General features: G+C 47.3%; 1 protein-coding gene across 22 annotated transcripts in view; it reads left to right on the plus strand.

The window, feature by feature from the left end:
* The first annotated feature begins 777 nt into the window (after positions 1-777).
* KLC1 (kinesin light chain 1) overlaps positions 778-26,969 on the plus strand; it is a 61,633-nt gene continuing 35,441 nt past the window's right edge. For 21 of the 22 annotated variants that reach the window (XR_013967180.1, XM_080809349.1, XM_080809350.1 and 18 more), the window contains exons 1-2: positions 778-1,045; positions 25,370-25,631. Coding sequence is in view for 21 of the 22 variants with exons in the window: in XM_080809349.1 (XP_080665475.1) it covers positions 25,371-25,631 (261 nt within the window). In the remaining variant the exon portion in view is untranslated. Of the gene's footprint in view, positions 1,046-24,861; positions 24,977-25,369; positions 25,632-26,969 lie in introns of those variants that run through there. The other variant, XM_080809343.1, reaches the window with a different exon arrangement.

The following is a 26,969-nucleotide window of genomic DNA, read 5'->3' on the forward strand; positions in this document are numbered from 1 at the left end:
GCCGCGGGGGCCGGGGTGGCCCGTTTGAAGAGCGCCGCGGTCGGACAGCAAGCGCGCGGCCGAGGCCTCCCGGCGAACCATGCCGCAGGGCCCGGCACCTGGCGCGGCCGCAGCGCCGGGGCGTGGTCGGGCGAGCTCCGCCGCGCCCTCCCCGGAGCCGGCCTGCGTGCTCCGCGCTGGCTGCTGAGTCAGGCCTGCCGCGCGGGGGTGCCGCGGCCGAGGCCGGGCGCGCTCTCCGGCCTGCCAGGGCTGCCCTTCAGGCGGGGGCCGGAGGTCGGGGCGCGGCGGCCACGCGCGGGGTGCGGCTGCGGGGCCGGCAGCTCTGCCCCGGCCAGGCCCTGGCGGGGCGGCTCGTGCGAGGCCTGAGTGGCCGAGGGGGGCGCCCGGAGGCTCCTCTGGAGCTCTGACTCGCGAGGATCCTGGGGCAGCGAGGGACCAACGAGATGCGCGCGGCCCGGGTCTCGACCCCGACTCGCTTCCCGGGAGAGGCCTGCGGGCTAGCCGGCCCCTCAGGGCCCCTCCTTCGGGCTCCCGGGAGTCGGACGCGTGAAGGCGGGGCTTGGCACACCGTGACCCGCTCTGGGGAGACGGGCGCGCAGGAGCGAAGGGCGCGGGCGCGGCGGTCCAGGGCGGCGCCGCCCCGCCCCAGCGCCCCCTTCCTGTGCATCCGCAGGGCTCCGCGCCGCGCCCCGCCCCCCGGCGGCGGGCCGGTGACGTCACGGCGGCGCGCGGCATTGTGGGGCGGGAGCGCCGAGCCGGGGGAGGGACGCCGAGACGCCATTTTCGGCGGCGGGAGCGGCGGAGCAGGAGCGGAGCGGAGCCGGCGGGCGCGGGGCGGCGGCTGCGGGGAGGAGCCGCGGGGGACAGCGCTCGCGGGCGGCCGAGGATGCTGCGGGGCGGCCGCGCCGGGGCCCCTCGTTCGTGACCGCGGCGCCGCGTCTGAGGCAGCCGAGGCGGCGGGCCCCGCGCGGTCCTGCTCCGCGCACGCGCCCCGCGACCTCCCGGAGCTGACAGCGCGAGCGCGCGGCCCCGCGGGAGCAGCACGGTGAGTCCTCGGCCCGCTTCCCGGCCGCGCCCCGGTCCTCCGTCCTCCCGCACGGCCGTCCCGACTGCAGTCGCTCGGCCCCCGCCCTGACCCCTTCCGCGGCGGGTCCCTTCCCCGGCCCGGCCCCGCCCGGGTCCTCCTCCGCGGTCCTCCCCCGCGGCGCGGCCCCTCCGAGACTTCACCCGCGTCCACAGCCCCTTCCCCAACCCGGTCTCCGGCCCCGGCCTCTGCGCGTGGACAGTCCCTTCGGCGCGTTCCCGGCCCCGCACCCCGGCTCGGCGGCGCTGCGCGCGGGGCGGCGGCTCGCGGGAACAGCTGCGGACCCCCGGGCCGCGCGACTGGGGGGGGGGTGCAGCCGCCCCCGGGAGCGCGGCGCGCGGGGAGGGGCGGCCGGCCGGGTGGCTTTGTCCGAGTCCTCCCTCTTCCTTCCGGCCCCCGCCCTCTCCCGCGGCACCGCCCTGGGCGGGCGCGCCTGTCAGCTCGCGGGGACCGGCAGCCGGGCGGGCGGGGAGCGCGCGGGGTCCCTGGCGCGGGGCGGGGTCCCTGGCGCGGGGCCGGCTTCGCGAGCCTCCTCGGCGATCTCCGTCTTCGAATTGCCAGACGCGAAACGCTTCGTCCGGTGTCCACCTGGGCTGGCGTCGCTCGCGCCGCTGCGCTTGCGGCAGCCCCGACGCGGTGGCCAACTCGGTGCGCCCCTGCCCGGGAAACCCGACAGCATCGGAAAAGTAGCCTCAATGCCCGGGGGTCGGGGTGGTTTCCTGAAGAACGTAAGATTTGTAGACCGGGCAGTTCCGTGATGGAGCTGTTGAAACAGCACGTCGGGAATTCGTGTTAAGCGTTTGATAAGGAGTACTTGCAGAAACGTCTGTAAAAAGTGTGAGAACAACGGGAAATTGGGGTACTCTGTTTACACTGGCATAGAGAAGGGCAGTTCTTTGATTCCCTGCTTTGGTTAGATTCTGAGGATTTCTGGGTATAGCGTGACTAAGCTATTGATCAGAATCCTTAGCTCAGCATACATGGCACTGGTTCGGTGAAGACCCGATGGGAAACTGGGGCGAGGTTCTTAAGTCTCCTGATCTTGTTACAGTTCTGGATTTACCTCTTCCAGGGATGGGCAGCAAGCCTCCATTAGGATGGGAAATGTGGTTTCATTGTTCTGTTTCCTACCTATGTGTAAGCATACAATGATACTAAATATTAGAAAGTTCAGATTGTGGGGAGCTGCATGTGGGAGGCCAGGCACTCCTAAGAGCCCGTTTCTCCCTCATCAGAGAATGCAACATCATGGTGCAGTGGAGCCTGACAGCACTGGGGTGTTAGCCAGGCGGGCGGAGGGCCCCGGGGTGGTAACTTCACCGTGACCTGGCGCATTCACTCTGCCTGGAGGTGTCTTCTGGAAACACTAGACAACTCAAGAGAAGGTGGAAGGACCAGCATGGGAGTCAGGACAGTCGTACCTCCAGGACGGATGAGGGGGAAGATGCCGCTGTGGAGGGCCAGATAGTATCTTAAGTATTTTAAAATAAATTAAAGCTTAGCTGTAGTTATTTAAAATTGTACATTTTGTTTTTTAATTCTTTAATTTTTTAAAGATTTTTTATTTATTTCAAAGAGAGAGAGGTCGCAAGTAGGCAGAGAGACAGGCAGAGAGAGAGGGGGAAGAAGGCTCCCTGCTGAGCAGAGAGCCTGATGCGGGGCTCGATCCCAGGACCCTGAGATCATGACCTGAGCCAAAGGCAGAGGCTTAACCCACTGAGTCATCCAGGCACCCCTAAAATTATATGTTTTAAAAAAGTATATATATATATATATATTTAAAGATTTTATTTATTTATTTATTTATTTATTTATTGAAGGAGATCACAAGTAGGCAGGGAGGCAGGCAGAGAGAGAGGAGGAAGCAGGCTCCCCGCTGAGCAGAGAGCCCGATGCAGGGCTCGATCCCAGGACCCTAGGATCATGACCTGAGCTGAAGGCAGAGGCTTTAACCCACTGAGCCACCCAGGTGCCCCAAAAGTATATATTTTTAAGCATGTTTCATAATGTTGATAATAGATAAGCCAGTGTGTAGGTTTCCATATGGGACTATAAAAGTCAAAAATTGATTAATTTGAAGGATTTGTGTAACATGGAGACATAAATGAAATATGATAAGAAACCAGAACTTTATAAAACAAGGAAGTGATCAGTAATATCCCAAACAGAAGTACAGGCAGGTTTTAAGTGTCAGATTTCAGGACGTAGAGTAAAAATTATTAGCATATTTAATGGTGAAAGCATGGTCTTTTTTTTTTTTTTTTAAATTTATTTATTTGTTAGAGAGAGAGAGAGAGCAAGCACAGGCAGACAGAGTGGTAGGCACAGGCAGAGGGAGAAGCAGGCTCCCTGCCGAGCAAGGAGCCCGATGTGGGACTTGATCCCAGGACGCTGGGATCATGACCTGAGCCGAAGGCAGCTGCTTAACCAACTGAGCCACCCAGGCGTCCCTGAAAGCATGGTCTTAAGTGGCTGTTGAGAACCAACTGAATGGCCCATGCTGTGCTAAGTAGTTGGGGACACAGAGATAAAAGACCCGTTGCTGGCCTCTAGGAGCTCATAGTCTGGTGGGAGAAAGGAAGTGCTTGGGGACCGCAGGTGAGGTTAGATACTGTGCTGAGTGCCCTGAGAAGGTGGTTCTGGGTATGAGACACGAAGAAAACAACAGTTGGCCAAATTTGAGGGGTGGGATTTGGTAGTGGCCATTCTGGAGGACATAGGCCTTGAAGCAGTGCTGGCATATAGGGGACTGAATTTAGGAAGGGTGAGAGTGGAAAGGAAAGATCAGGGAAGGAAGGCAAGGAGGATTGGGGATTCTTTTTTTTTTTTTTTCTCTTTTTGTGCGTGTAAAAGATTGGTGGATTCTTGAGTGCGGTAACAGAGCTAGTATGGCAGGTGATTTGAACCAAATGAGACTTGATGAGAAGCCATTGGCCCCAAGTGAGGACTGAGAGCTCCTGACTTAAGGCAGGGACGATAGGAGCAGTGATACAGATGGGCTAGAGAGGGCTTCATGAGTTACAGACGCCCTGACTTGGGAGTGACCAGCCTAGAGTAAGGGTAGGGCTGCAGTCCGCAAGAGATGGAGAGGCCGGGTTCACAGCCAGAGCGAGCTGCTAGATCTAAGTTGGAGTGACGTGTCACTTTCTGCTAAGTTTTGGCCGTGTCCTAAAAGCACTCGGCTCCCATGTCTTCCCTCAGGTACGCACACCAGGCTCATCCCGAGCCTGCTCTTCTGCGGGTCACTGGGTCTCCACCTCCCCGTGCACCGTAGCACTTCACACTACAGTGTTCCTTATCGTTTTACTGTTGGTCTCTTTCACTTAACACCCATGATCTCCGCCGGGGCAGGGATTTTATAAATGCTTGATAAATGTTTATTGAACGAATGCATCTAGAATTACTTCCCTTTCTCTAACTTGGGTGGCTCACTGGCTGGTGACACCCATCAAGATGGGGAAAACAGGAGGAGGGGGAGATGGTGAGCTTGGTTTTGAATAGATTAAATCGGAAGTGCTTTTGGGGTGCCCAGGTGGACCGGTAGGTAGTTGGAGATGGAGGTCTGGCGTTCAAGACAAATGTTTAGGCTGGAGATCAAGATTGGGGAGACCTCATCACCTTGTTGAAAGCCAGGGGCTCTTCCGAGAGCTTCCGACACTTAAAGACGGCAGAGTCGCCCGGTGTGCAGGTGGAGGAGGAGTCGGTGTCAAATTGGCTAAGAGATCAAGGAAGATTTGGATGGGCAGAGCTCTTGGATTTGGCTTCTAGGAGGTTATTAGTGACCTTTTAAATTTTTCCTCAGAATATTACCAACCAAGGCCGGTGTGCTAAGGCATCCTTCTGTCTTTTGGCCCTGCAGCCTCACAGTTAATATATTCTTCCCTCAAAATTAATTCAGAATTTACTTTTGTCTTAACTATTTTTAAAAAAATGTACTTATTTTGGGACACCTGGGTGGCTCAGTCGTTAGGCATCTGCCTTTGGCTCAGGTCATGATCCCAGGGTCCTGGGATCGAGCCCTGCATCAGGCTCCCTGCTCAGCGGGAAGCCTGCTTCTCCCTCTCCCACTCCCCCTGCTTGTGCTCCCTCTCTTGCTGTGTCTCTCTGTCAAATAAATAGATGAAATTAAAAAGAAAATAAAAATAAAGTATTTATTTTAATTGAAGTTTAGTTGACATACAGTATTGTATTAGTTTCAAGTGCACGGCATATTCAACAGTTATGGATATTACAACATGTTCACCATGAGAAGCATAGTTACCATCTGTCAACATACAGAGTTATTACAATATTATGTTTTAATTAATTTTTTAAAAGATTTTTAATTTATTTATTTGACAGAGATTATAAGTAGGCAGAGAGGCAGGCAGAGAGAGAGAGGAGGAAGCAGGCTCCCTGCTGAGCAGAGAGCCCAATTCGAGGCTCGATCCCAGGACCCTGAGATCATGACCTGAGCCAAAGGCAGAGGCTTTAACCCACTGAGCCACCCAGGCGCCCCATGTTTTAATTAATTTTTGAATGCAGATGAAAGCAATTTGGGTGTGTGCTTTTATTTTATTTATTTAAAAAAGGTTTTATTTATTTATTTGACAGAGATCACAAGTAGGCAGACAGGCAGGCAGAGAGAGAGGGGGGAAACAGGCTCCCCGCCGAGCAAGAGAGCTGGATGCAGGGCTTGATCCCAGGACCCTGAGACCATGACCTGAACCGAAGGCAGAGGATCAACCCACTGAGCCACCCAGGTGCCCGGGTCTGTACTTTTAAATACATTTAGTATGTTGCCCATACTTAATAAAGTGAGTAGGTGAATATCAGTAGAACAAGCATTTTAAGCTGAGTTAAGTGCGTATGTAAAGTAGACATTATTTCCTTGTTCTAAAATATTCCAGTTACCTCAGTTTTTTGTTTTTTAAGATTTTATTTATTCATTTGTCAGAGAAAGTGAGCACAGGCAGACAGACAGGCAGGCAGAGGGAGAAGCAGGCTCCCCGCTGAGCAAGGAGCCCGATGTGGGACTCGATCCCAAGACCCTGGGATCATGACCTGAGCCGAAGGCAGCCGCCCAACCAACTGAGCCACCCAGGCGTCCCAAGTTACCTCAGTTTTAAACATGGATTGTTCCCTGGCTGATTGCATAACATGGAAATTTATGTCCCAGCTTCTCTGAAGCTCACTATACCACAACTAATGAAACCGGTAATAGTGACGTTAAGACTGCACCAGGTAAAATCGGTGCTGTAACCCCCCCCCCCCCATTCTACTGTGGGTGAAACTGAGGTCAGAGAGGGCAAGTTACTTAAGCCAGAGTCAAACAGCTGTGATGTCAGACTTCTAATTCACATCTTTCTGCACGCACGTTTCAAGCGGAACCACCTTGCTGTCAGGAATCACGATAACGCCAAGCTCCGGTTGCCTTCATCTGGGAAGTCCTTGGCCAGCTCTTCCATTTCAGAAGCCCAGGTGATGCCGCGTGGCTGCGGTGACTCCGTGGGCTTGCGGTCTCACGTGGACTGTTCCAGGCACCGCCTCGTCACTGTACTTGTGTTCTTCACTGAGGCTGGCTTAGAGTAGGTGATCGGTAAAAGCTGATCGAGCCTTCATTTCTGTGGTGAATCCACAAGGGGGTGTTTTCTTAAATTCACTTACTCCGCCTATTTAAAAAGGATTTGTATTACTCAAACAGGGGAGGAAATGTTAATTTCTATTCTTTTACAATTGTGGCAAAAAATTAAGTATATTTGCAGGGTTGTGCAACAGATCTCAAGAACTTTTTCATCTTGCAAAACTGAAACTCTGTGTCCACTAAATAACTTCCCATCCTCTACCCCTACCCCCAAACACAGTTCTACTTTCTGAGCAATGAATTTGTCTACTTTAGATAACTCATGTAAGTAGAATCATACAGTATTTGTCTTTTTTTTAAGCTTATTTTTTTTTTTTTAGTAATCTTTACACCCAACATGGGGCTCGAACTCACAGTCCCAGAATGAAGAGTAGAGCATTTGTTCTTTTCTGACTATTTATGATTTAGCATATTGTCCTCAAGGTTCATCCATAATTTCTATTTTTTTAACTAAAGTATCAATTAAGTTCTAAAGCTTTTGTAGTATGAAATTTGTATTAGATTTCTTTTTTTTTTTTTTTTAAAGATTTTATTTATTCATTTGACAGACAGAGACCACAAGTTGGCAGAGAGGCAGGCAGAGAGAGAGGGAGAAGCAGGCCTCCCAATGAGCAGAGAGCCCGATGTGGGGCTCGATCCCAGGATCCTGAGATCATGACCTGAGCCGAAGGCAGAGGCTTTACCCCACTGAGCCACCGAGGTGCCGCATGTATTAGATTTCTTATTATGGAACAGATTATTATAAATTTAGTGGCTTGAAACAGTCACGTTTATTCCAGTTAACTGTGGATGAGCGGCTCACGTGTCTACAGTTGTGTGTAGGGCTGCATTTGTCTTCCGAAGCTCACGGGGCTCTCGTAGGCTCTTGGGGTTGTGGCAGAATTCAGTTCTTCTGGTTGTGGGGTTGATACCCTACTTTCCTTGTTTCCTGGCTGTCAGCTGGGGGCTCTCTCAGCTCCTTGAGGTGGCCGCCTCCGTCTTCGAAGCAGAGTGGAAAAGCTCCCACACCCTGAATTCCTCTCACACTTTGAATCTCTGACTTCTCTCCTTTTGTGGCTTCTAGACCCAGATTTAAAAGCCTTATATGAAAAAAATAAATAAAGGGCTTATATGAGGGATGCCTAGGTGGCTCAGTCAGAAGAGCATGAGACTTTTGTTCTCGGGGTCATGAGTTTGAGTCCCATGCTGGGTATAGAGATTACTTAAAAATAAAATTATTAAAAAAAAAAAGCCTGGGGCACTTGGGTGGCTCAGTTAAAGCCTCTGCCTTCAGCTCCGGTCATGATCCTGGGGTCTTGGGGTTGAGTCCCACATCGGGCTCTGCTCCACGTGGGGAGCCTGCTTCCCCCTCTCTCTGCCTGCCTCTCTGCCTACTTGTGATCTCTGTCTGTCAGATAAATAAATAAAATCTTAAAAAAAAAAAGCTTAAAAAATACATAAAGGGGCATGTGATTAGGTCAGGTCTACCAGGATAATCTTCCCTGTCTGGTTTTTTTTTTTTTAAATATTTTATTATTTATTTATTTGACAGACAGAGATCACAAGTAGGCAGAGAGGCAGGCAGAGAGAGAGGAGGGAGCAGGCTCCCCGACGATCAGAGAGCCCAATGTGGGGCTCAGTCCCAGGACCCTGGGATCATAACCTGAGCCGAAGACAGAGGCTTTAACTCAGGCACCCCTAATCTCCCTGTCTTAAGGTCAAGTGATTTGGGGCCTTAATTACATCTGCTACAAAATCCCTTTACAGCAGTACCTAGAGGGACTTGATGAACTGGGAGATGTGTGTACATAAGGGCCCAGGAATCTTGAGGGACACGAGGCATCTGTGTACCACATCTGATTTTATTCTGTTCTCGAAACAAAACCATTTTTTAAAAAAATTTTTGCTTTATTTATTTGTCAGAGAGAAAGAACACAAGCAGGGTTAGTGGCAGGCAGAGGGAGAAGCGGGCTTCCTGCTGAGCAAGGATCCCAATGCGGGGCTCCATCCCAGGACCTTTGGGCTCATGACCTGAGCTGAAGGCAGATGCTTAACCAACTGACTGAGCCACCCAGGCGTCCATGAACAAAGCCATTCTTTTTTTTAAATTTTTAAAATTTGTTTTATATTTTTTAAAGATTTTTATTTATTTGACAGGCAGAGATCACAAGTAGGCAGAGAGACAGGCAGAGAGAGGAGGAAGTAGGTAGGCTCCCTGTTGAGCAGAGAGCCCGATGTGGGGCTCGATCCCAGGATCCTGGGATCATGACCTGAGCTGAAGGCAGAGGCTTTAACCCACTGAGCCCCCCAGGCACCCGAACAAAACCATTCTTAACCATCTTTCAGTTGCTGTTGGGAGTTATGATTGCTGAATATGTACAACAGTCTACAGCCATACCACCCTTAACGCGATCTCTAAATATGTTCAACATTAATGTTAGCAAGTTCTGCTTTTTTAAAAAAATTGAGGTATAATTTACATACAGTGAAGTGCCAAGATCTTAAATATATTGTTCATTGTTTCGATAAATGCGTATCAAGATACGGCCCAGAAAATTCCCTCATGCCCCTTGCCAATCATCCGTCACCCCCCACCACTCCTTGGCAACAGTGATCTGGTTTTTATAACCACAGGTTAGTTCTGCCTATTCTAGAATTTCATATAAATGAGATTATACAATATATATTCATCCTGCTTCTTTCATTCAGCATAACATTTTTGAAATTCATACATGTTGTTGCCTGTGTCAGTGGTTGGTCCCTTTCTAGTCCTGAGTAGTGTTGTGCTGTATGGACCTATACAGTTAAGCCTGAAGCACGTCTTGGGGGGCCCTTGTTCTTGTGGGAGATCATGTGGACAAACATTTGAGTTTCTTCTGCATAAATACCTACGTGTGAGATTGCTCTCAGAATAGATGCAGCATTAACTCACTCTCTATTTTTTTTTTTTAAGATTTTATTTATTCATTTGACAGACAGAGATCACAACTAGGCAGAGAGGCAGGCAGAGAGAGAGGAAGGGAAGCAGGCTCCCTGCCCAGCAGAGAGCCCGATGCGGGGCTCAATCCCAGGACCCTGAGATCATGACCTGAGCCGAAGGCAGAGGCTTTAACCCACTGAGCCACCCAGGCGCCCCAACTCTCTATATTTATGTAGAGAGCTGGTGCCTGAGCAGAGGGAGAGAGACACTCAAGCAGGCTCTACATGCAGGTGAGCAGAGCCTGGATGTATCATTAATTTTTAAAGAAAGAAACTCAGAGTAGCGTGTGCATTTTGTGCTTGGAGCGGCAGTGTGTACGTGTTCTTGCGGTGGCTCCGGGTCCTCCTTAGCACTTGGTATTGTTTGTGTCGTCTTCACATTCTAGTGGATGCATAGTGGCATCTTGTCAGGTGGGTTTCATGAGCATTTCCTTGATGACTGGTAACAAGCCCTTATGCACATGCTTATTGGCCTTTTTTTTTTTTTTTTAGATTTTATTTATTTATTTGACAGATCACAAGCAGGCAGAGAGGCAGGCAGAGAGAGGGGGAAGCAGGCTCCCCGCTGAGCAGAGAGCCCGACGCGGGGCTTGATCCCAGGATCCTGAGATCATGACCTCAGCCAAAGGCAGAGGCTCAATCCACTGAGCCACCCAGGCGTCCCTACCTGCTTTTTTGAAGTGTCTTGCATCTTTTACCTTTTTACAAAGTCAGGTTGTCATTTTATTATTGAGTATAGGAATTCCTTATGGATTTGAGTATGAGTCTTTTTGCCAGGTACATATGTTGCAAATATTGTTTCCCAATATATGCTTTTTGGCTATGCCTTTTAATAATTCTAAATTTTGATGAATTCCACTTTATCTATTTTTAAATTTTTTATATGGTTCCTGCTTTCTATTTTGTCTGTTTTGAAATCATTAAAAGATGAACGCTCTTTTGGAAAAACTCATGGTTCAAAAAGATACAAAGGTGTGAGTTGTCTGTTTTCTCATTTTCTTTCTTTTTTTTTTAAGTTTTTCTTTCTTTTTAAGATTTTATTCATTTATTTGACAGACAGAGATCACAGTAGGCAGAGAGGCAGGCAGAGAGAGAGGGAGAAGCAGGCTCCCTGCAGAGCAGAGAGCCCGATGCTGGGCTCGATCCCAGGATCCCGGGACCATGGCCCGAGCTGAAGGCAGAGGCCTTAACCCACTGAGCCACCCAGGTGCCCCTCTCATTTTCTTTTTCCTGAGAGAATTGATTTTTAATTTTTTTTAATTTTTAATTTTTATTTTTTTAAAGATTTTATTTATTTATTTGACAGAGATCGCAAGTAGGCAGAGAGGCAGGCAGAGAGAGAGGAGGAAGCAGGCTCCCCACTGAGCAGTGAGCCCGATGCAGGGCTCTATCCCAGGACCCTGAGGTCATGACCCGAGCTGAAGGCAGAGGCTCAACCCACTGAGCCATCCAGGAGCCCCAAAATACATATATTTTAAAAGCCTTTGTTTGAGAGAGACAAGTGCATGAAAGAGTGAGTACAAGTTGGCAGGGAGGGGCAGAAGGAGAGGGAGAAGCAAATTCCCGGCAGAGCAGGGAGCCTTGAGGAGCAAGAGATTCCTCAAGGGAGCCCTTGAAGATCTCCAGACCCTGTGATCATGACCTCAGCTGAAGGCAAGCACTTCACCGACTGAACAGTGCAGGCATCCCTCCCCATATATATATTTATATATACATATATATGTATTTTAAGATTTTATTTTATTTTTTTAAAGATTTTATTTATTTATTTGAGAGAGAGAATGAGAGAGATGGAGATCATGAGAGGGAGAGGGTTAGAGGGAGAAGCAGACTCCCAGCTGAGCGGGGAACCTGACATGGGACTGCATCCCGGGACTCCAGGATCATGACCGAGCCGAAGGCAGACGCCTGACCAACTGAGCCACCCAGGCGCCCTTTAAGTTTTTATTTTTAAGTAATCTCTACACTCAGTGTGGGGCTTGAACTCACAACCCCAGCATGCTCAGGGTGCCTGGGTGACTCATTCTCTTAAGTGTCTGCTAGGTGGTGATCTCAGGGCGGTGCGATGGAGCCCTGTGTTAGGCTGTGTGCGCAGTGGGGAGTCTGCTTGACATTCTGCACCTCCCACCACATGTGTGTGCGCATGTGTTTCTCTTTCAAAATACAAAAATAAATCTAAAAAAAAAAAAGTCTCATGTTCCTGACTGAGCCAGCCAGCCACCCCTTAAAAATATGTTAGTTGCCTTTCTTTAGTTAGGAAAGAAAACTATTCCATATATGTATCTTTGATTAGCACTTAAATATATAAATTTCGCGTTATGATACTATGTTTTATTTTTATTCACTGTTCAGTAAGAGACCCTTGAAGTCTTTTTTGTTTGTTTTAAGATTTTATTTATTTATTTGACAGGGAGAGACACAGCGACAGAGGGAACACAAACAGGGCGAGTGGGAGAGGGAGAAGCAGGTTCCCCACAGCAGGGAGCCTGATGCGGGGTTCGATCCCAGGACCCTGGGACCATGATCTGAGCCGAAGGCAGAGGCTTAATGACTGAGCCACCCTGTTACGATACTATGTTAATTTGTTTTTCATTTTGAAAGAAAAATGGTGCTTTTTAACTACATAATGAATACTCTCTATATTTATTTTTTATTTTATTTTATTTTACTAACGTATAATGTATTATTTGTATTATTTGCTTCAGGGGTACAGGTCTGTGAATCATTAGTCTTACACCATTCACAGCACTCGCCATAGCACGTGCCCTCCCCAGTGTCCGTCACCCCGCCACTCTCCCTGCCCTTACTCTCTGTATTTATATTTTTTTGCCCCGGACTCCCATAACACCCTGTTTTGTAATCTCTTAGTCACACTGTCCGATGAAGGTGTTTTTCCTTTTTGTTGGCTCAGCCAGGGACTTGTAATAGAGACATCCGCAGCATTTGGGCTTACTCAGTCATGACTTAGGAAGAAGCATGTTCTCTGTTTTCATGTAGTTCCCTGTAGTTTGTCATGCTTAAAATTTGCTTCTGAAGAGATGGCTCTGTGGGGCAGATTGAATTACTTAGTCCACTGTCTGGCTATGGCCAGGAGCCGTTGCTCAGGGGTGCAGTGGTGGTGGTGGGGTGTTAGGCACCTGATCAGCTGTGGGGGACATGGCCGCCTTGAAAATTCTCCTTAGGTGCAGCATGGTCATTGACAAGTGAAGTGAACTCTCCCTGGGCTACTTGCACACGTCACAGAGTAGTGTGGTTAGGTTACCGTGGAGTACGTAGAGGTGGCGGATTTCAGAACAGCCGCACGCAGCCGCCTCCTGAGCCTGACTGGGAAATGGACCCAGGGAGTCCTGACTGCCTTTATTCCTCGGGTTCTGCAAGGGCGTGGGCGACAGACTCATCCAAGAGGCAAAGGCAAGCTTTTGTTTTATCCAGTGGATTATAGTTTTAGGATGGAAACAGGTTCAGAATAGCTGCTGTACTTATGGAGTCTTTTTTTTTTTCTTTTTTAAGATATTATTTATTTATTTGACAGACAGAGATCACAAGTAGGCAGAGAGGCAGGCAGAGAGAGAGGAAGGGAAGCAGGCTCCCTGCCCAGCAGAGAGCCCGATGTGGGGCTCAATCCCAGGACCCTGGGATTATGACCTGAGCCGAAGGCAGAGGCTTTAACCCACTGAGCCACCCAGGCACCCCTTTACTTACGGAGTCTTCAGTATTAAAACATTTTGCCTTTTTTCGTGTGTGTGCAAAAAGTATAAATTTATTGCTCCACAAGTAAACTTGCATTAAGTCACATCAGTGTTTCTCTTAGTCATACTCAAACAACTCAGGATTTTCTAATCTTTTTCATGTTCCTTTGGGCATGATTTAAGTTCCAGGAACATACATAAGGAAGGTGTTTGGCATTCTGTGCTGGCATCTGCTGAGAGTTATGCCTTTTTTTTTTTTTTAATTTAAATTCAATTTAGTTAACATATACTGTGTTACTAGTTTCAGGGATAGAATTTAGTGATTCATCAGTTGAATACACCTTAGAGATTTTTGTGATTTTTAGACCAGTATGATTCATTCATTCATTTTATTCTTGTGATTTAAGTGTAGAAGAAGAGATAAAAGGGTTAGGTTAGGTTAGGTTTGAGGAAGATGAGATTGGAGGAGATACAGTGGTACAGGTAGAAGATGATGAGTTGATAGTATTTCCATTCTGGAACTGCTTTGTGGCCAGCTCTGTCTCTCCGCTGCCTCTGGCAGTTTGTGGTCCATGGATGAGGTTTCTGATCAGGACTTCCCTGATGGAGCACATCCTCCCTTGAGTAGAATTTCGTGATTCTTATTTGGGAAAGAGTAGGCAGTGTATAGTTGGATAAGTATGTTTGTTATTATAATACAGTGTTATATTTAGAAAATAAAGTGACTCACTATTGTAAGCCTACAAAGGGGTATAACATTTCTTTTTTTTTTTTTTAAAGATTTCATTTATTTATTTGACAGACAGAAATCACAAGTAGGCAGAGAGGCAGGCAGAGAGAGAGGGGGAAGCAGGCTCCCTGCAGACCAGAGAGCCTGATGTGGGGCTCGATCCCAGGACCCTGGGATCATGACCTGAGCTGAAGGCAGAGGCTTTAACCCACTGAGCCACCCAGGCGCCCCCATTTCTATTTTTACCCAAAAATGTCATGTTTTGAAAATGATTGAGACCCCCTAGGAGACCTTTTTGGATTTGGGTTAAAATATGAACCTAAACTTTGTTATGTAAGCTGGGGGAGTGACACTCCTCCTCCATACTCTGTAGCCTTACCTGCTTTCACCAAAACAAAAACTAAACATCAGAAAATTCAAGAATTGGTTTTTTTTCCACTTTTTTTTAAAGATTTTTATTTATTGATTTGACAAAGAAAGATCACAAGTAGGAAGAGAGGCAGGCAGAGAGAGAGAGAGAGAGGGGCAGGCTCCCTGCTGAGCAAAGAGTCCCGATGTGGGGCTTAATCCCAGGACCCTGAGATCATGACCTGAGCTGAAGGCAGTGGCTTAACCCCCTGAGCCACCCAGGTGCCCCCTTTCCACTTTTTTTTAAAGTAATTCCTACACCCAACGTGGGGCTTGAACTCACAACCCCAAGATCAAGAGTCACATGATTTTCCAACCAGCCAGGTGCCCCAGTTTTACCTCCTCTTAAGCAAGTAATATTCTTCTTTTGACTTTGCATTATGTAATTTTTTGTTCTGGGCACCTGGGTGGCTCGGTAGGTTCAGTGTCTGACTCTTGATTTGGGCTCAGGTTGTGATCTCAGGGTTGTGAGATGGAGCCCTGCGTCAGGCTCCGTGCTGGGTGTGGAGCCTGCCCCTCCCCCCCAATAAAGTATGTATATATAGTTTTTGTTCTGAAACTTCAGAACCAAAAACATATGTACATTTTTACTTGTAATATTACCATTGGTTACTTTGCTTTTTAGTCACAATAGGTAAGGTATTATATATTTGGAAATTTCTAAATAAATTGAAGAGGGCTTGAGACTTTCATTTGAAGGGGAGCATGGGATTAAAAAGATTGAGAAATGAAGTTTTCTGTGATTTCAAGACAAAGCTAAAATAGATTACGTCCCAAAGTTGGGTTTTATGTTTTGTTTTCTTTGGTGTGCATCATTAATTTAAAAACAACAACAACAACAACACAACTTCTGTATGTCTTACTGAAATATTTATATATGAAAGAATTCACCAGGTTACTCAAACCCCCCAAAGAAACCCTGAACCTGTTAGCAGTCACTCACCACCCTTCTCCCTCCAGCCCTTGGCGCCTCTGATCTGCTTCCTGTCTCTGTGGACATTTCATATCAGTGGCATTATGTAATATGTGGCCTTTTTTTTTTCTTTTTAAAAATAATTTTTAAATTTTTCTTATAAACCTGTAATGTATTATTAGCCCCAGGGGTACAGGTCTGTGAATCACCAGGTTTACACACTTCACAGCACTCACCATAGCACATACCCTCCCCAATGTCCATAACCCCACCACCCTCTCCCTACCCCTCTCCCCCTGGCAACCCTCAGGCCTTTTTTTTTTTCTTAAAAGATTTTATTTATTTACTTATTTTGAGAGAGAATGAGCAGGGGAGAGAGGGAGAGGGAGAAGCAGGCTCTCAGCTGATCAGGGAGACTTGGGGCTTGATCCTAGGACTCTGGGATCATGATCCAAGCGGAAGGCAGATGCTTGAAGGACTGAGCCGCCCTGGAGCCCCAGTATGTGGCCTTCTGTGTCTGGCGTGGTTCACTTAAGTAAATGTTTTGTGAGGTCCAGCCGTGTTGAAGTTTGTATCAGTATTTTGTTCCCTTTTTTTTTTTTTTAAGCCAAATACTATTTCCAGTGTATGGATGGACCACATTTTGTGTATCCATTCATCAGTTGATAGAATTTGGGTTATTTCCACATTGAATAATGCCAAAGTATGGGTGTAAAAGTTCTGCGGGGCGCCTGGGTGGCTCAGTGTAAGGTTAAGCCTCTGCCTTCAGCCCAGGTCATGATCCCAGGGTCCTGGGATAGAGCCCCGCTTCAGGCTCTCTGCTCAGCGGAAGCCTGCTTTCCCCCCTCTCTCTGCCTGCCTCCCTGCCTACTTGTGATCTCTGTCAAAAAAATAAATAAAATCTTAAAAAAATAGATTTTATTTATTTTTATTTGTCGGAGAAAGAGAGCACAAGCAGGAGAAGCAGCAGAGGGAGAGGGAGAAGCAGGCTTCCTATTGAGCAGGGAGCCTGATGCGGGACTCGATCCCAACCCGAGCCAAAGGCGGACACTTAACCCACTGAGCTACCCAGGCATCCCTCTATCACATTCTTTTAAAAAATTGAGATGGGGCGCCTGGGGGGCTCAGTCGTTAAGCATCTACCTTCGGCTCAGGTCATGATGAGCCCTGCATCAGGCCCCCACCTAGTCGGGAAGCCTGCTTCTCCCTCTGCCTGCTGCTCCTCCTGCGTGTGTTCATTCTCTTGCTGTGTCTCTCTGTCAAATAAATAAAATCTTTTTTTTTTTTTTAAAGATTTTTATTTATTTGACAGACAGAGATCACAAGTAGGCAGAGAGGTAGGCAGAGAGAGAGGGGGAAGCAGGCTCCCTACGGAGCAGAGAGCCCGATGCGGGCGGGGCTGGATCCCAGGACCCTGGGATCATGACCGGAGCCGGAGGCAGAGGCTTTAACCCACTGAGCCACCCAGGTGCCCCAAATAAATAAAATCTTTGAAAAAAGATGAAAAAATAAAAAATAGAGATGTAAGTCATGTAACGTTGTAGTGACCATTTTAAAGCGTACAATTCAGTGCATTTTTTAGTATGTTCTCTGTGTTGGGCAGCCACCACCACTAAACTAACTCCATACATTCCCTTTAAAAAAATATATATATATATATTTAAAGATTTTAATTATTTGTTTAGGAAAAAAGAGGGTGAGCAAAAGAGAGAACAGGAGCTAGGTGGGGGAGGGGCAGAGGGAGAAGCAGACTCCCCGCTGAGCAGGAAGCCCGAGGTGGGGCTCAGTCCTTGGACTGAAGGATCATGACCTGAGCCGAAGGCAGATGCTTTACTGACTGAGCCACACAGGCGCCCCGTTAATTCTTTTTTTTTTTTTTTTAAGGATTTTATTTATTTATTTGAGAGAGAGAGAGAGCACTTGTGTGTTTTCACACACTTGAGCTGGGGAGGGGTTAGGGAAGAGGGAGAGGGCCAAGCAGACTCTTCCCAAGTGTGGCCCAGTCGGGGGTGTGGGGGCAGTCCCATGACCCCGGAATCACAACCGGAGCCAGAATCGAGAGTCGGCTGCTCAGCTGACTGAGCCACCCAGCTGCCCCTCTCGTTGTTAATTTTTGAGAGGGGGGTAAGGTTCAGTAAAATTTGTCACACTGTTGAAAATTGTATTGCCTGTTAATTTTTTTTTTTTAAAGATTTTATTTGTGTATTTGACAGAGAGACAGCGAGAGAGGGAACACAAGCAGGGGGAGTGGGAGAGGGAGAAGCAGGCTCCCTGCCGAACAGGGAGCCTGATGCGGGGCTCGATCCCAGGATGCTGGGATCATGACCTGAGCCGAAGGCAGAGGCTTAACGATTGAGCCACCCAGGTGCTGCTATAGCCTGCTAATTAATGGACTCATTGTGTGTGTATAATCTCGTTGTCTGTAGTCACTATAAATCTCATTGTGGTGAATATAAATGGAATATAAATATATATGAAAATAAGAGGTGGTAGAGATGGGAAATGAGAGCATTACATGAAAATTGATAATCTGACATGACAAAAATGCAGTATGCGTGGTCTAGTAAAATACTTAAAAAGTACGTTTAGGGGCGCCTGGGTGGCTCAGTGGGTTAAGCCTCTGTCTTCGGCTTGGGTTGTGGTTTCGGTGTCATGGGATCGAGCCCCGCATCGGGCTCTCTGCTCAGCGGGGAGTCTGCTTAACTACCCCCCCCAACCCGCCGCCTGCCCCTCTGCCTGCTTGTGTTCTCTGTCAGTCAAATAAATAAATAAAATCTTAAAAAAAAAAATACGTTTTGAGTCTAACCAGTTCTGGTTTAATTTTTCTGTTTTATTTTTTAAAAAATTTAAAAAGATTTTGTTAAATTGAGAGAGTGTGTGAGCAGGGGAGTGGCAGAGGGAGAAGCGGACTCCCTGCTGAGCAGGATCCAGGTCCTGGATCCCAGGACCCTGAGATGACCGAGTCCAAGGCAGACATTAACTGACTGAGCCACCCAGGTGTCCCAATTTTTCTGTTTTATAAAATATTCAGCGTATTCAGCATTTCTATTCTTGTCTCACTGTTAGGTTAGTCTATCTTTGTTACGGCAGGAGTTTCAAATCCCTTCTGTATCTGGGGTTTGAGAAGTTCCTTTGCCAGCCGCGCCAGGCCGTCCAGTTAGGTATTTGTCGTCTGGTGGGTGAGCGATCAGGAGCCAGGGCCTTGCCATGCGCCGTTTGGCTTCCATTTCCTCAACGGTCTGTCTCCTTGCTGCTGGTGGAAACTGCAGCGATGGCTCACTAAACTCACTGCAGACTTGGGTTCGTTTTCCTAAGACAATACAGTCAGGAAAATGCTCCAGGAACTAAAACTCAAAGGTGTGCATTCTCACTGTACAGATGGCACATACACTTTTCTGGTTCCATTTTTATCAAAATTACACATGCACTTTTTTGTATTCTTGGTGGGTAGTTTTTTTTTTTTTTTAAAGATAGATTTTATTTATTATTTGAGACAGAGCGCACAAGCAGGGGGGAGCGGCAGGCAGAGGGAGAAGCAGGCTCCCTGCCAAGCAGGGAGCCTCATGCGGGACTCAATCCCAGGACCCTGGAATCCTGACCCCAGCTGAAGGCAGATGCTTAACTGATTGAGTCACCCAAGGGTCCCTGTACGTAGATTTTTAAAAACAAACTTTTTAGGATAGCCTTAGGTTTGCAGAAAAGTTGCAAAGGCAGTACGAAGTCCCTGCATACCTGCACTCTGGTTTCTCCTAAAGCTAATACCCTAAATGATTATGGCACATTTGTGACAATTAAGGAACCAGCGTTGATATATAATTTTAACCAAACTTCCCATTTTATTTATTTATATTTATATATTTTTAAGATCTTATATATTTATGATAGAGATAGTGAGAGAGGGAACACAAGCACAGGGAAGCTGGAGAGGGAGAAGCAGGCTCCCAGGAGCAGGGAGCCCGATGTGGGGCTCTGTCCCAGGACGTTGGAGTCATGACCTGAGGGGAAGGCAGACACTTAACATCTGAGTGACCCAGGTGCCCCTTATTTATTTTTTTAAAGATTTTATTTATTTATTTGACAGAGAGACACAGCAAGAGAGGGAACACAGGCAGGGGGAGTGGGAGAGGGAGAAGCAGGCTTCCCACCAAGCAGGGAGCCAAAGGCAAACTCTTTAATGACTGAGCCACCCCGGCGCCCCCCAGAACTCCCCATTTTATTTGGATTTTACTAGTTTTCTCCTAATATCCTTGTTCTGTTCCAAAACTCCATCCAGGATACCGCATCATGTCACGTTTAACCATCGTTTTTCCTGGGTTGTGGAATTTCTTAGACTTCCCTTGTTTTTGATGGACTGAGTCACCCTGGTGCTCCCTTAATATAGTATTTTTAATAATTAGTAACCTTTAGGTATAATTTAAACTATAAAACAAATATCCAGGGGCACCTGGGTGGCTTAGTCAGTTACGTGTCTGCCTTCAGCTCAGGTCGTGGTCCCAGGGTCCTTGGATGGAGTCCTATGTTGGGCTCAAATACCCACAGTCTGTGTTGACGTAGATGGGTAAGTAAATAAATGAAGGACGAGGCAGAGAAAAAACACTGTCCCATACAGAACTCCAGACACCTCGTCCTCCCTCTTCAGGAGATCGGCTCTGCCCACTCTGCCCAGCTGAGCTCTGCCCAGCTCTCTGAGTGTGGGCTGCTTTCTAAAGACAGAGTGTGGGGAGGAGTGGATGTGTGGAGCGGATGGAAGCCTGCACAGACCGCCTCAGCCAGGTGGTCAGGACTTGGCTTGGTCAGTCGTGAAGTCGGGGGGCGCATGCGCTCTTGCTGTGATGTGATGAGAATGGTACACATCCAGTTTTCACAGATGGTTTTGTAAGTGTGGGTTTTTGCCACTCCCTTGCTCCCCCTTTCCCTCTCCCTAGAAGTAATGTTTTTACTACTTTTAAGTGAAATCATCCTTTTTCCATAATTACCACCGTTTCTCATGTTTCTGAGTAACAGGCTTATTATATTACCAGATTATTGCTTTTTAAGATTTTGTTTTTTTAAGTGATCCCTACGCCCAGTGAGGGGCTCGGACGTACAGCCCTGAGACCGAGAGTCGCGTGCTCCACTGACAGCCAGCCAGGCCCCCTGAAGATTTTTACTGTTTGACTTCCCGTTCTGGATACTTAAGACTTAGTCTTTCTTTGCTTCTCTTCACCACACAGGTGCACCCTTTGCAGCTCCAGAATCTCCCAATAAAATTTTAATTTTGTTTAGATCAGTCTTTTTTTTTTTTTAAGATTTTATTTATTTATTTGACAGACCGAGAACACAAGTAGGCAGAGAGGCAGGCAGAGAGGGAGAGGGGAGAGCAGGCCTCCCACCGAGCAGAGAGCCGGATGCGGGGCTCCGCACGACCCTGGGATCATGACCTGAGCCGAAGGCAGACGCTTTAACCCACTGAGCCACCCCGGCACCCCTGTTTAGATCAGTCTTAACCATTTATATCTTTAGACTCTATAAATGTAAGAGCTGAGCTATATAATAAACGATGATTACTTTTCCTATTTGACCTTTTGTTTTCCTCAGGAGCTAATTAATTATCTTGTTTTCGTTTCCTTTTTAAATTGGTTCTAATCCATCCTGGTCTTCAGCACTTGTCCCTAGGTTGGTACAGAGCTCTGTCTTCCCCACCGTGAGCCCTGCGCCCCGTAGTCCATGTTTTCTCTCTCTTTTTTTTTTTCCCATGTTTTTTTCTTGACTTATCATTTTGCTTGCACTCATCTTCCTGAACCTGAGGGAACATGAGAGGTAGAAGTTTTTGAGACCTGGTATGTCTAAAAATGTTATTCTCCTATTCCTACAGTTGATTGAGAGTTTGGCTGGCTACGGAATTCTTTTTTTTAAGATTTTATTTATTTGATAGATCACAAGCAGGCAGAGAGGCAGGCAGAGAGAGGGGGGGAGGCAGGCTCCCTGCTGAGCAGAGAGCCCGATTCGGGGCTTGACCCCAGGATCCTGAGATCATGAGCCACCCAGATGCCCCTGGCTATGAAATTCTAAATTGGGAATAATTTTCCTTGATAATTTTGGAGGCATTTGTTTAATTGCTTTTTATTTCCTCTGTTGCTTTTGAGAAGTCTGAATCCATTCTGATTATTTTAATTCTGTCTGCATGACCTCAACCCCCTAGTAGCATGTAGGATAGTCTTTTGTCACCATATTTTTATTTTCTTTAAAAAGTTTTTTTTTTTTTTTTTGTGGAGGGGGGGAAGTCCACTCCTATGCCTTGAATAGGGTCTGACATAGAGTTGGTGCTCAATAAGTATTTAACCTAGTGAGTGGCTGTTTCTGTCTTTGAGGTGGTTTGATCTCTTACCTCCCCCTTTGGAGGTAAAGGCCTGGCTGTTGGTGTCCTACAGGCCAGGTTGTGGTTGAGGGTTGGGTCCTCCCACTTCTCTTTTGTGTTGCGGAGGAGAGTTCTTGTAGTTCCCCAACCATGCCTCAGGGGACACAGAGTTCCAGCTTCTCAGTTTAAAACATCAACCTCGCACTGCACGGAATTGGAATTGTCCCCTTTACGTCTGTCAGTGTCCATCATTCCCCGGGGGACTTTCTTGTAATGCTGAAGATTCCTCTGTTTGTTTATGTAATCAGTCTCTTGAGTACAGCCTGAGGCTCAACTCAAAAGGACTCCAAGATAAAGAGTTACCTGCTCTTCTAACTGAGCCAGCCAGGAGCCCCAAGACTTGACTGTTTTACTTGCTGTAACACACCAGTGATTAAGAGAAATCTTTGGGGCACCGTGTTGGGTGTAGAGATTACTTAAGTAAATAAAATTAAAACAAAAACAAAAACAACTCAGTCTTGACATAAAGGACAGGTTATTATGTTAAAGGGAATTGGAATCTGAGACATACAGTGTAATAATTAGGCCACAATGGCTTTGCCTGTTGAACCGTGGATTTGTGAGGTCCCATAGTAGGCGAGGGAATAAAAAGATACTGGGTTCAAAGGCGCCGGCTCCGTTGCTGGCTCCGTTGCTGGCTCGTTCGTTTATTGAGCACATACTTGCCGCAGACATGCCTGTGGATTGCCAGTCATGGTTCTGGCCCATTTGTTGTTCCAGGCTGTTGGGAGGCATACACAGCCCAAGAGTTAGAAGAAAGTCTTAGGGACGATGTGGTTGCCAGGCTGACGAAGTATGATGTTTGTGCGGACCTACATTCCCAGTATTTTTACCCTTTAGAAATCCGTGTAACCACTACCATGACCCTTTCAACTGGGAGTTTAAATAGCAAGCTTGAGAAGTTTCTTACTTGGTGAACTCTTATCCATGTTTTCTTTGAGTTTTTTGCCATTTTGTTTATTTTATTTAAATTAAAAAAATTTTTTTGAAGTATTTTATTTTTGAGAGGAAGTGAGATAACATGTGTGCATAAGCATGGCAGGGTGGGGGGCAGGGCCAGAGGGAGAAGCAGATTCCCCACTGACCAAGGAGCCCGACGTAGGGCTCGATCCCAGGATCCTGGAATCATGACCCGAGCTGAAGGCAGATGCTGAACCAACTGAGCCACCCAGGCGCCCCCTGAATTTCTTTAAATGTGTTTACTTAACTGAGGCATCCCCTCATTCAAGTGATTAAGTCTTTCCCATTGTGTTTTGATTTTTTTCCTATATGTAAATCCTACCTGTTATGGTTTTGCTACTCCCGTTTTTGTTTTAAGATTTTTTTTTAAAAGATTTTATTTAGGGGCAAATAAAATCTTCAAAAAAAAAAGATTTTATTTATTTATTTGACAGAGATCACAAGTAGGCTGAGAGGCAGGCAGAGAGAGAGGGGGAGGCAGGCTCCCTGCTGAGCAGAGAGCCCGATTTGGGGCTCGATCCCAGGACCCCGAGATCATGACCTGAACCGAAGGCAGAGGCTTAACCCACTGAGCCACTCAGTCACCCCTTGTTTTAAGATTTTACTTACTTATTTTAGGAGAGAGAGAGTGTGTGCGTGAGTGGGGCAAGGGAAGGGAGAGGGAGAAAGTCCCAAGCAGGCTCAGCTAAACCTGACTGGGGGGGGGTGTGTCAATCTAAGGACCCTGAGGTCACAACCCAAGCCAAAACCAAGAGTCGATGTTTAACTGAACTGCGCCACCCTGGCGTCCCTTGCTACTCCTCTATAAACCTGCGCCAGCTGGTGCAGCTGCTCTGGAAAACACTATGGAGTTTCCTCAAAAGTTGAAAATAGAGCTACCCTACCACCCAGCAATTGTACTACTGGGTACATAACTAAAAGATACAGATGTAGTGATCCAAAGGGGCACGTGCACCCCGGTGTTGATAGCAGCAGCGTCCACAATAGCCAAACTGGAGAGAGCCCAGATGTGCATGAATGAATGGATAAAGAAGATGGGGGTGTGGAATACTACTCAGCCATCAAAAATTGAAATCTTGCCGTTTGCAACGATGTGAATGGAACTAGAGGGTATTATGCTGAGCGAAATAAGTCAGCCAGAGAAAGACAGTTGTCATGTGATCTCATTCGTGTGGAATTTAAGAAACAAAACAGGATCACACGGGAAGGGAGAAAAAAATAAGGGGAAATCAGAATGGGAGACAAACTGTGAGAGGCACTTAGTCACGGGAAGCAAATGAGAGTTGCTGGTGGGGAGTGGAGTGGGGCAAAAAGTAAATAAAATTTTTCCTGTGCGGTGGGTGGGGGGGACCCTCTGCCCCTTCCCTTTCTTTTCTCTTTGTAAACAGAACTCCCTCTCTTCCCTTCTTTCCAGAGAGAGGACGCTGACTGTCCTCATAGTTGATAGGATTTAATGTTTTTTAGTAAAGTTTTGAATTTTAATTACAGCATGGTTAGCCAGTGTTCTGCTTCAGGCGGACGACGTGCTGATGGAACACTGTAGGGGCTCCGCACCCGTGCGCTCCTTCAGCGCCTGTTTGGTGCTTCGCCGCTGCTTCCCTGCATGGGCGTCTGTCGGTCTAGGCCTGCACCGCGCGGTCGGCCAGGGCTCGGCGCCGTCCAGGGGATGTGACGTAGTGGGACGGGTACAAGATCGAGGCCTTGCCTTTCCGACAGGGCTTGCGTTCAGGGCGATACGAACGATGCGTGACAGCGTACAGGAGGACCTCGAGGAGTGCTCAGTGCTCTGGAGGGAGTCACGCTGATGCGCAGTCGGACTTCAGTGCCCTGTCAGCCTCCTGAGCCGCTTTCATGCTCACTGTGACCTTTTCTTCTGTTTAACTTAATTAGGGGGTTTAAGACCTACTAGTTTCAGCAGTCACGGGGGTGCTGACACTGTTTTATATGCCCCTTTCCTTTTTCGTCCTCATTTTATTATTTTAAAGCCAGTTCCAGACACTGGAATTTGGTGGCCTCTCGGCTAGTCGGATCCCATAGGCATGCCTAGCCCTCGTCCTCCTTGCGTCTTTACAGTGCTGACCGTCCTGCTCACGCCACTCTCTTGCCGTGTTTCAGACGGACCTAGTCCTTCTCCTGCCACTCTGGTTGTTCCCATGTTCCTTTGCTGGTTTTCTTCCTTCTTCCAACTGTGACCACTTCTCAAGGCTTTGTCTGGTAAATATGTTACCAAGAATTTACTGTCCCTTCTACTTTTCTTTAAGGGGGAAAAAGCTTGCAGACATTCAGAGAACTCCTGTTCACTGAGGCTTTGTGCTGTAGAAATGGCATTTGAATGTTTTGGTGCTTTTAATCTTTGGCATTAATTTCAAGTGCTGTCATTTCTCCCATTAAAAAGAATTCAGGCATAAGCCAGAAAAGTAATTAAATTGGTCTGCAGAGGGAAAAGAGAAACAGTACAGTATTTCAGCAAGTCACAGATACACACATTTGTTATTCACCTATAAAAATGTTAATCTAAAAGTCTTCACACAGTGTATTTTATTAGAGGTGTAACATAAATGACACCTGTGACGAGATGCCTCATCTGTTTTCCTTTCTCCATTCTAGAATGTACGACAACATGTCCACGATGGTGTATATAAAGGAAGACAAGTTGGAGAAGCTGACACAGGATGAGATTATTTCTAAGACAAAGCAAGTGATTCAGGGGCTGGAAGCTCTGAAGAACGAGCACAATTCCATCTTACAAAGTTTACTTGAGACACTGAAGTGTTTGAAGAAAGATGACGAAAGTAATCTGGTGGAAGAGAAATCAAACATGATCCGAAAGTCTCTGGAAATGTTGGAGCTTGGCCTGAGTGAGGCACAGGTATGAAAGAAGTCGCCTTCGACAAGAATAGGAGCTTGACAGTTTGGAGAATGGAGATTTTGTTTTGAAATATGTGGTTTAATGAAACTAGAGGGAAGATACTTCTAGGATAACAGAGATCAGCTTGTATGGTATATAAATGATGATTGATTTGGGCATGTCTAAATTTTAAAAAGTAGAGCCAAAATAGAGGTAACCTTGTCATTTCGGATTTGATTTGGCTGCATGTATCCAAAAACGAAATCAGTGGGTTAAACATCGTAGACGTATGTAAAGAAATACCGAGGTAGGCTGCGCCTGGATGGGTTGTGTAGCTGCATGGTCATCAGGGACACGCAGGCCTCTGCATTGCGGTGCACACAGTCTTTTTTGTGGACTAAGGTGGAGCTCCAGCCACAGCCACCTGACCCCATTCTAGGACAGGAAGGGTGTACCTCCTCCCTTTACTTCCTCCAGCTGGTGCACAACACTGCTTACGTTTCACTGGCCAGACCGTGGTTCTGTCGCCACACCCCGTTGTGAGGGAGCCTGGGGAGTATTGTTCTGCCTACTTCAAGGTCCACGTTCTTAGGCCTAAGGAAGAAGGGAGAATGGATATTGGCTAACAGCTAATAGTTTCTGCAGTTCTCCAAGACGACATTGCTATATGTATTTGACTAAACCTTTGTTTATATCATGCTAGACATAGAGGTGAAAAAATTAGAAACATCTAGGTGGGGGGCACAGTCGGTTGAGCATCGAGCTCTTGGTTTCAGCTCAGGTTGTGATGTCATCGTGAGATCGAGCCCCGCGGCGCTGGGGGGAGTCTGCTTGAGAGTCTCCCTTTCCCTCACCCTTCCCACTAGGATCAGTCAATCCGAAAAGAAAAGAAACCTCTTGTGGTAGCCCTACCCCTTGGTAATGTGTGGTTCTGCCCGCATATTTTAGACAAAATCACATACGGTAAAATTTCGCTTCCTTCTTCTTAGCTTTCCTCTTTTTTTTTTTTTTTTTTTAAGATTTATTTATTTGAGAGAGCGCCTGCGTCGATGGTGGGGCAGAGGGAGAGGAAGAGAATCTCAAGCAGATTCCGCTGGGGGCGGGGAGGCCTCGATCCCAGGACCCTGAGATCATGACCTGAGCTGAAACCAAGAGTCAGACATTTAACCTGTTGCTCCCCCCCCCAGGTGCCCCTTAGCTTTTCACTTGGAAGTGATGAAAGCTGAATAGGGCTGCTGGGTCACTAGTTTGCACTTTCATGTAGAGAACACCGTTTGTCATAGTAACCGTCCAGAGCCTGATTTTAGAGTTCTTCGTCCCGACTGTGTGAAAGACCTCACTGTAGAATTTCAACTTTGC

The sequence above is a fragment of the Martes martes genome, assembly GCF_963455335.1.
Source record: "Martes martes genome assembly, chromosome: 7".
Lineage (NCBI taxonomy): Eukaryota > Metazoa > Chordata > Mammalia > Carnivora > Mustelidae > Martes > Martes martes.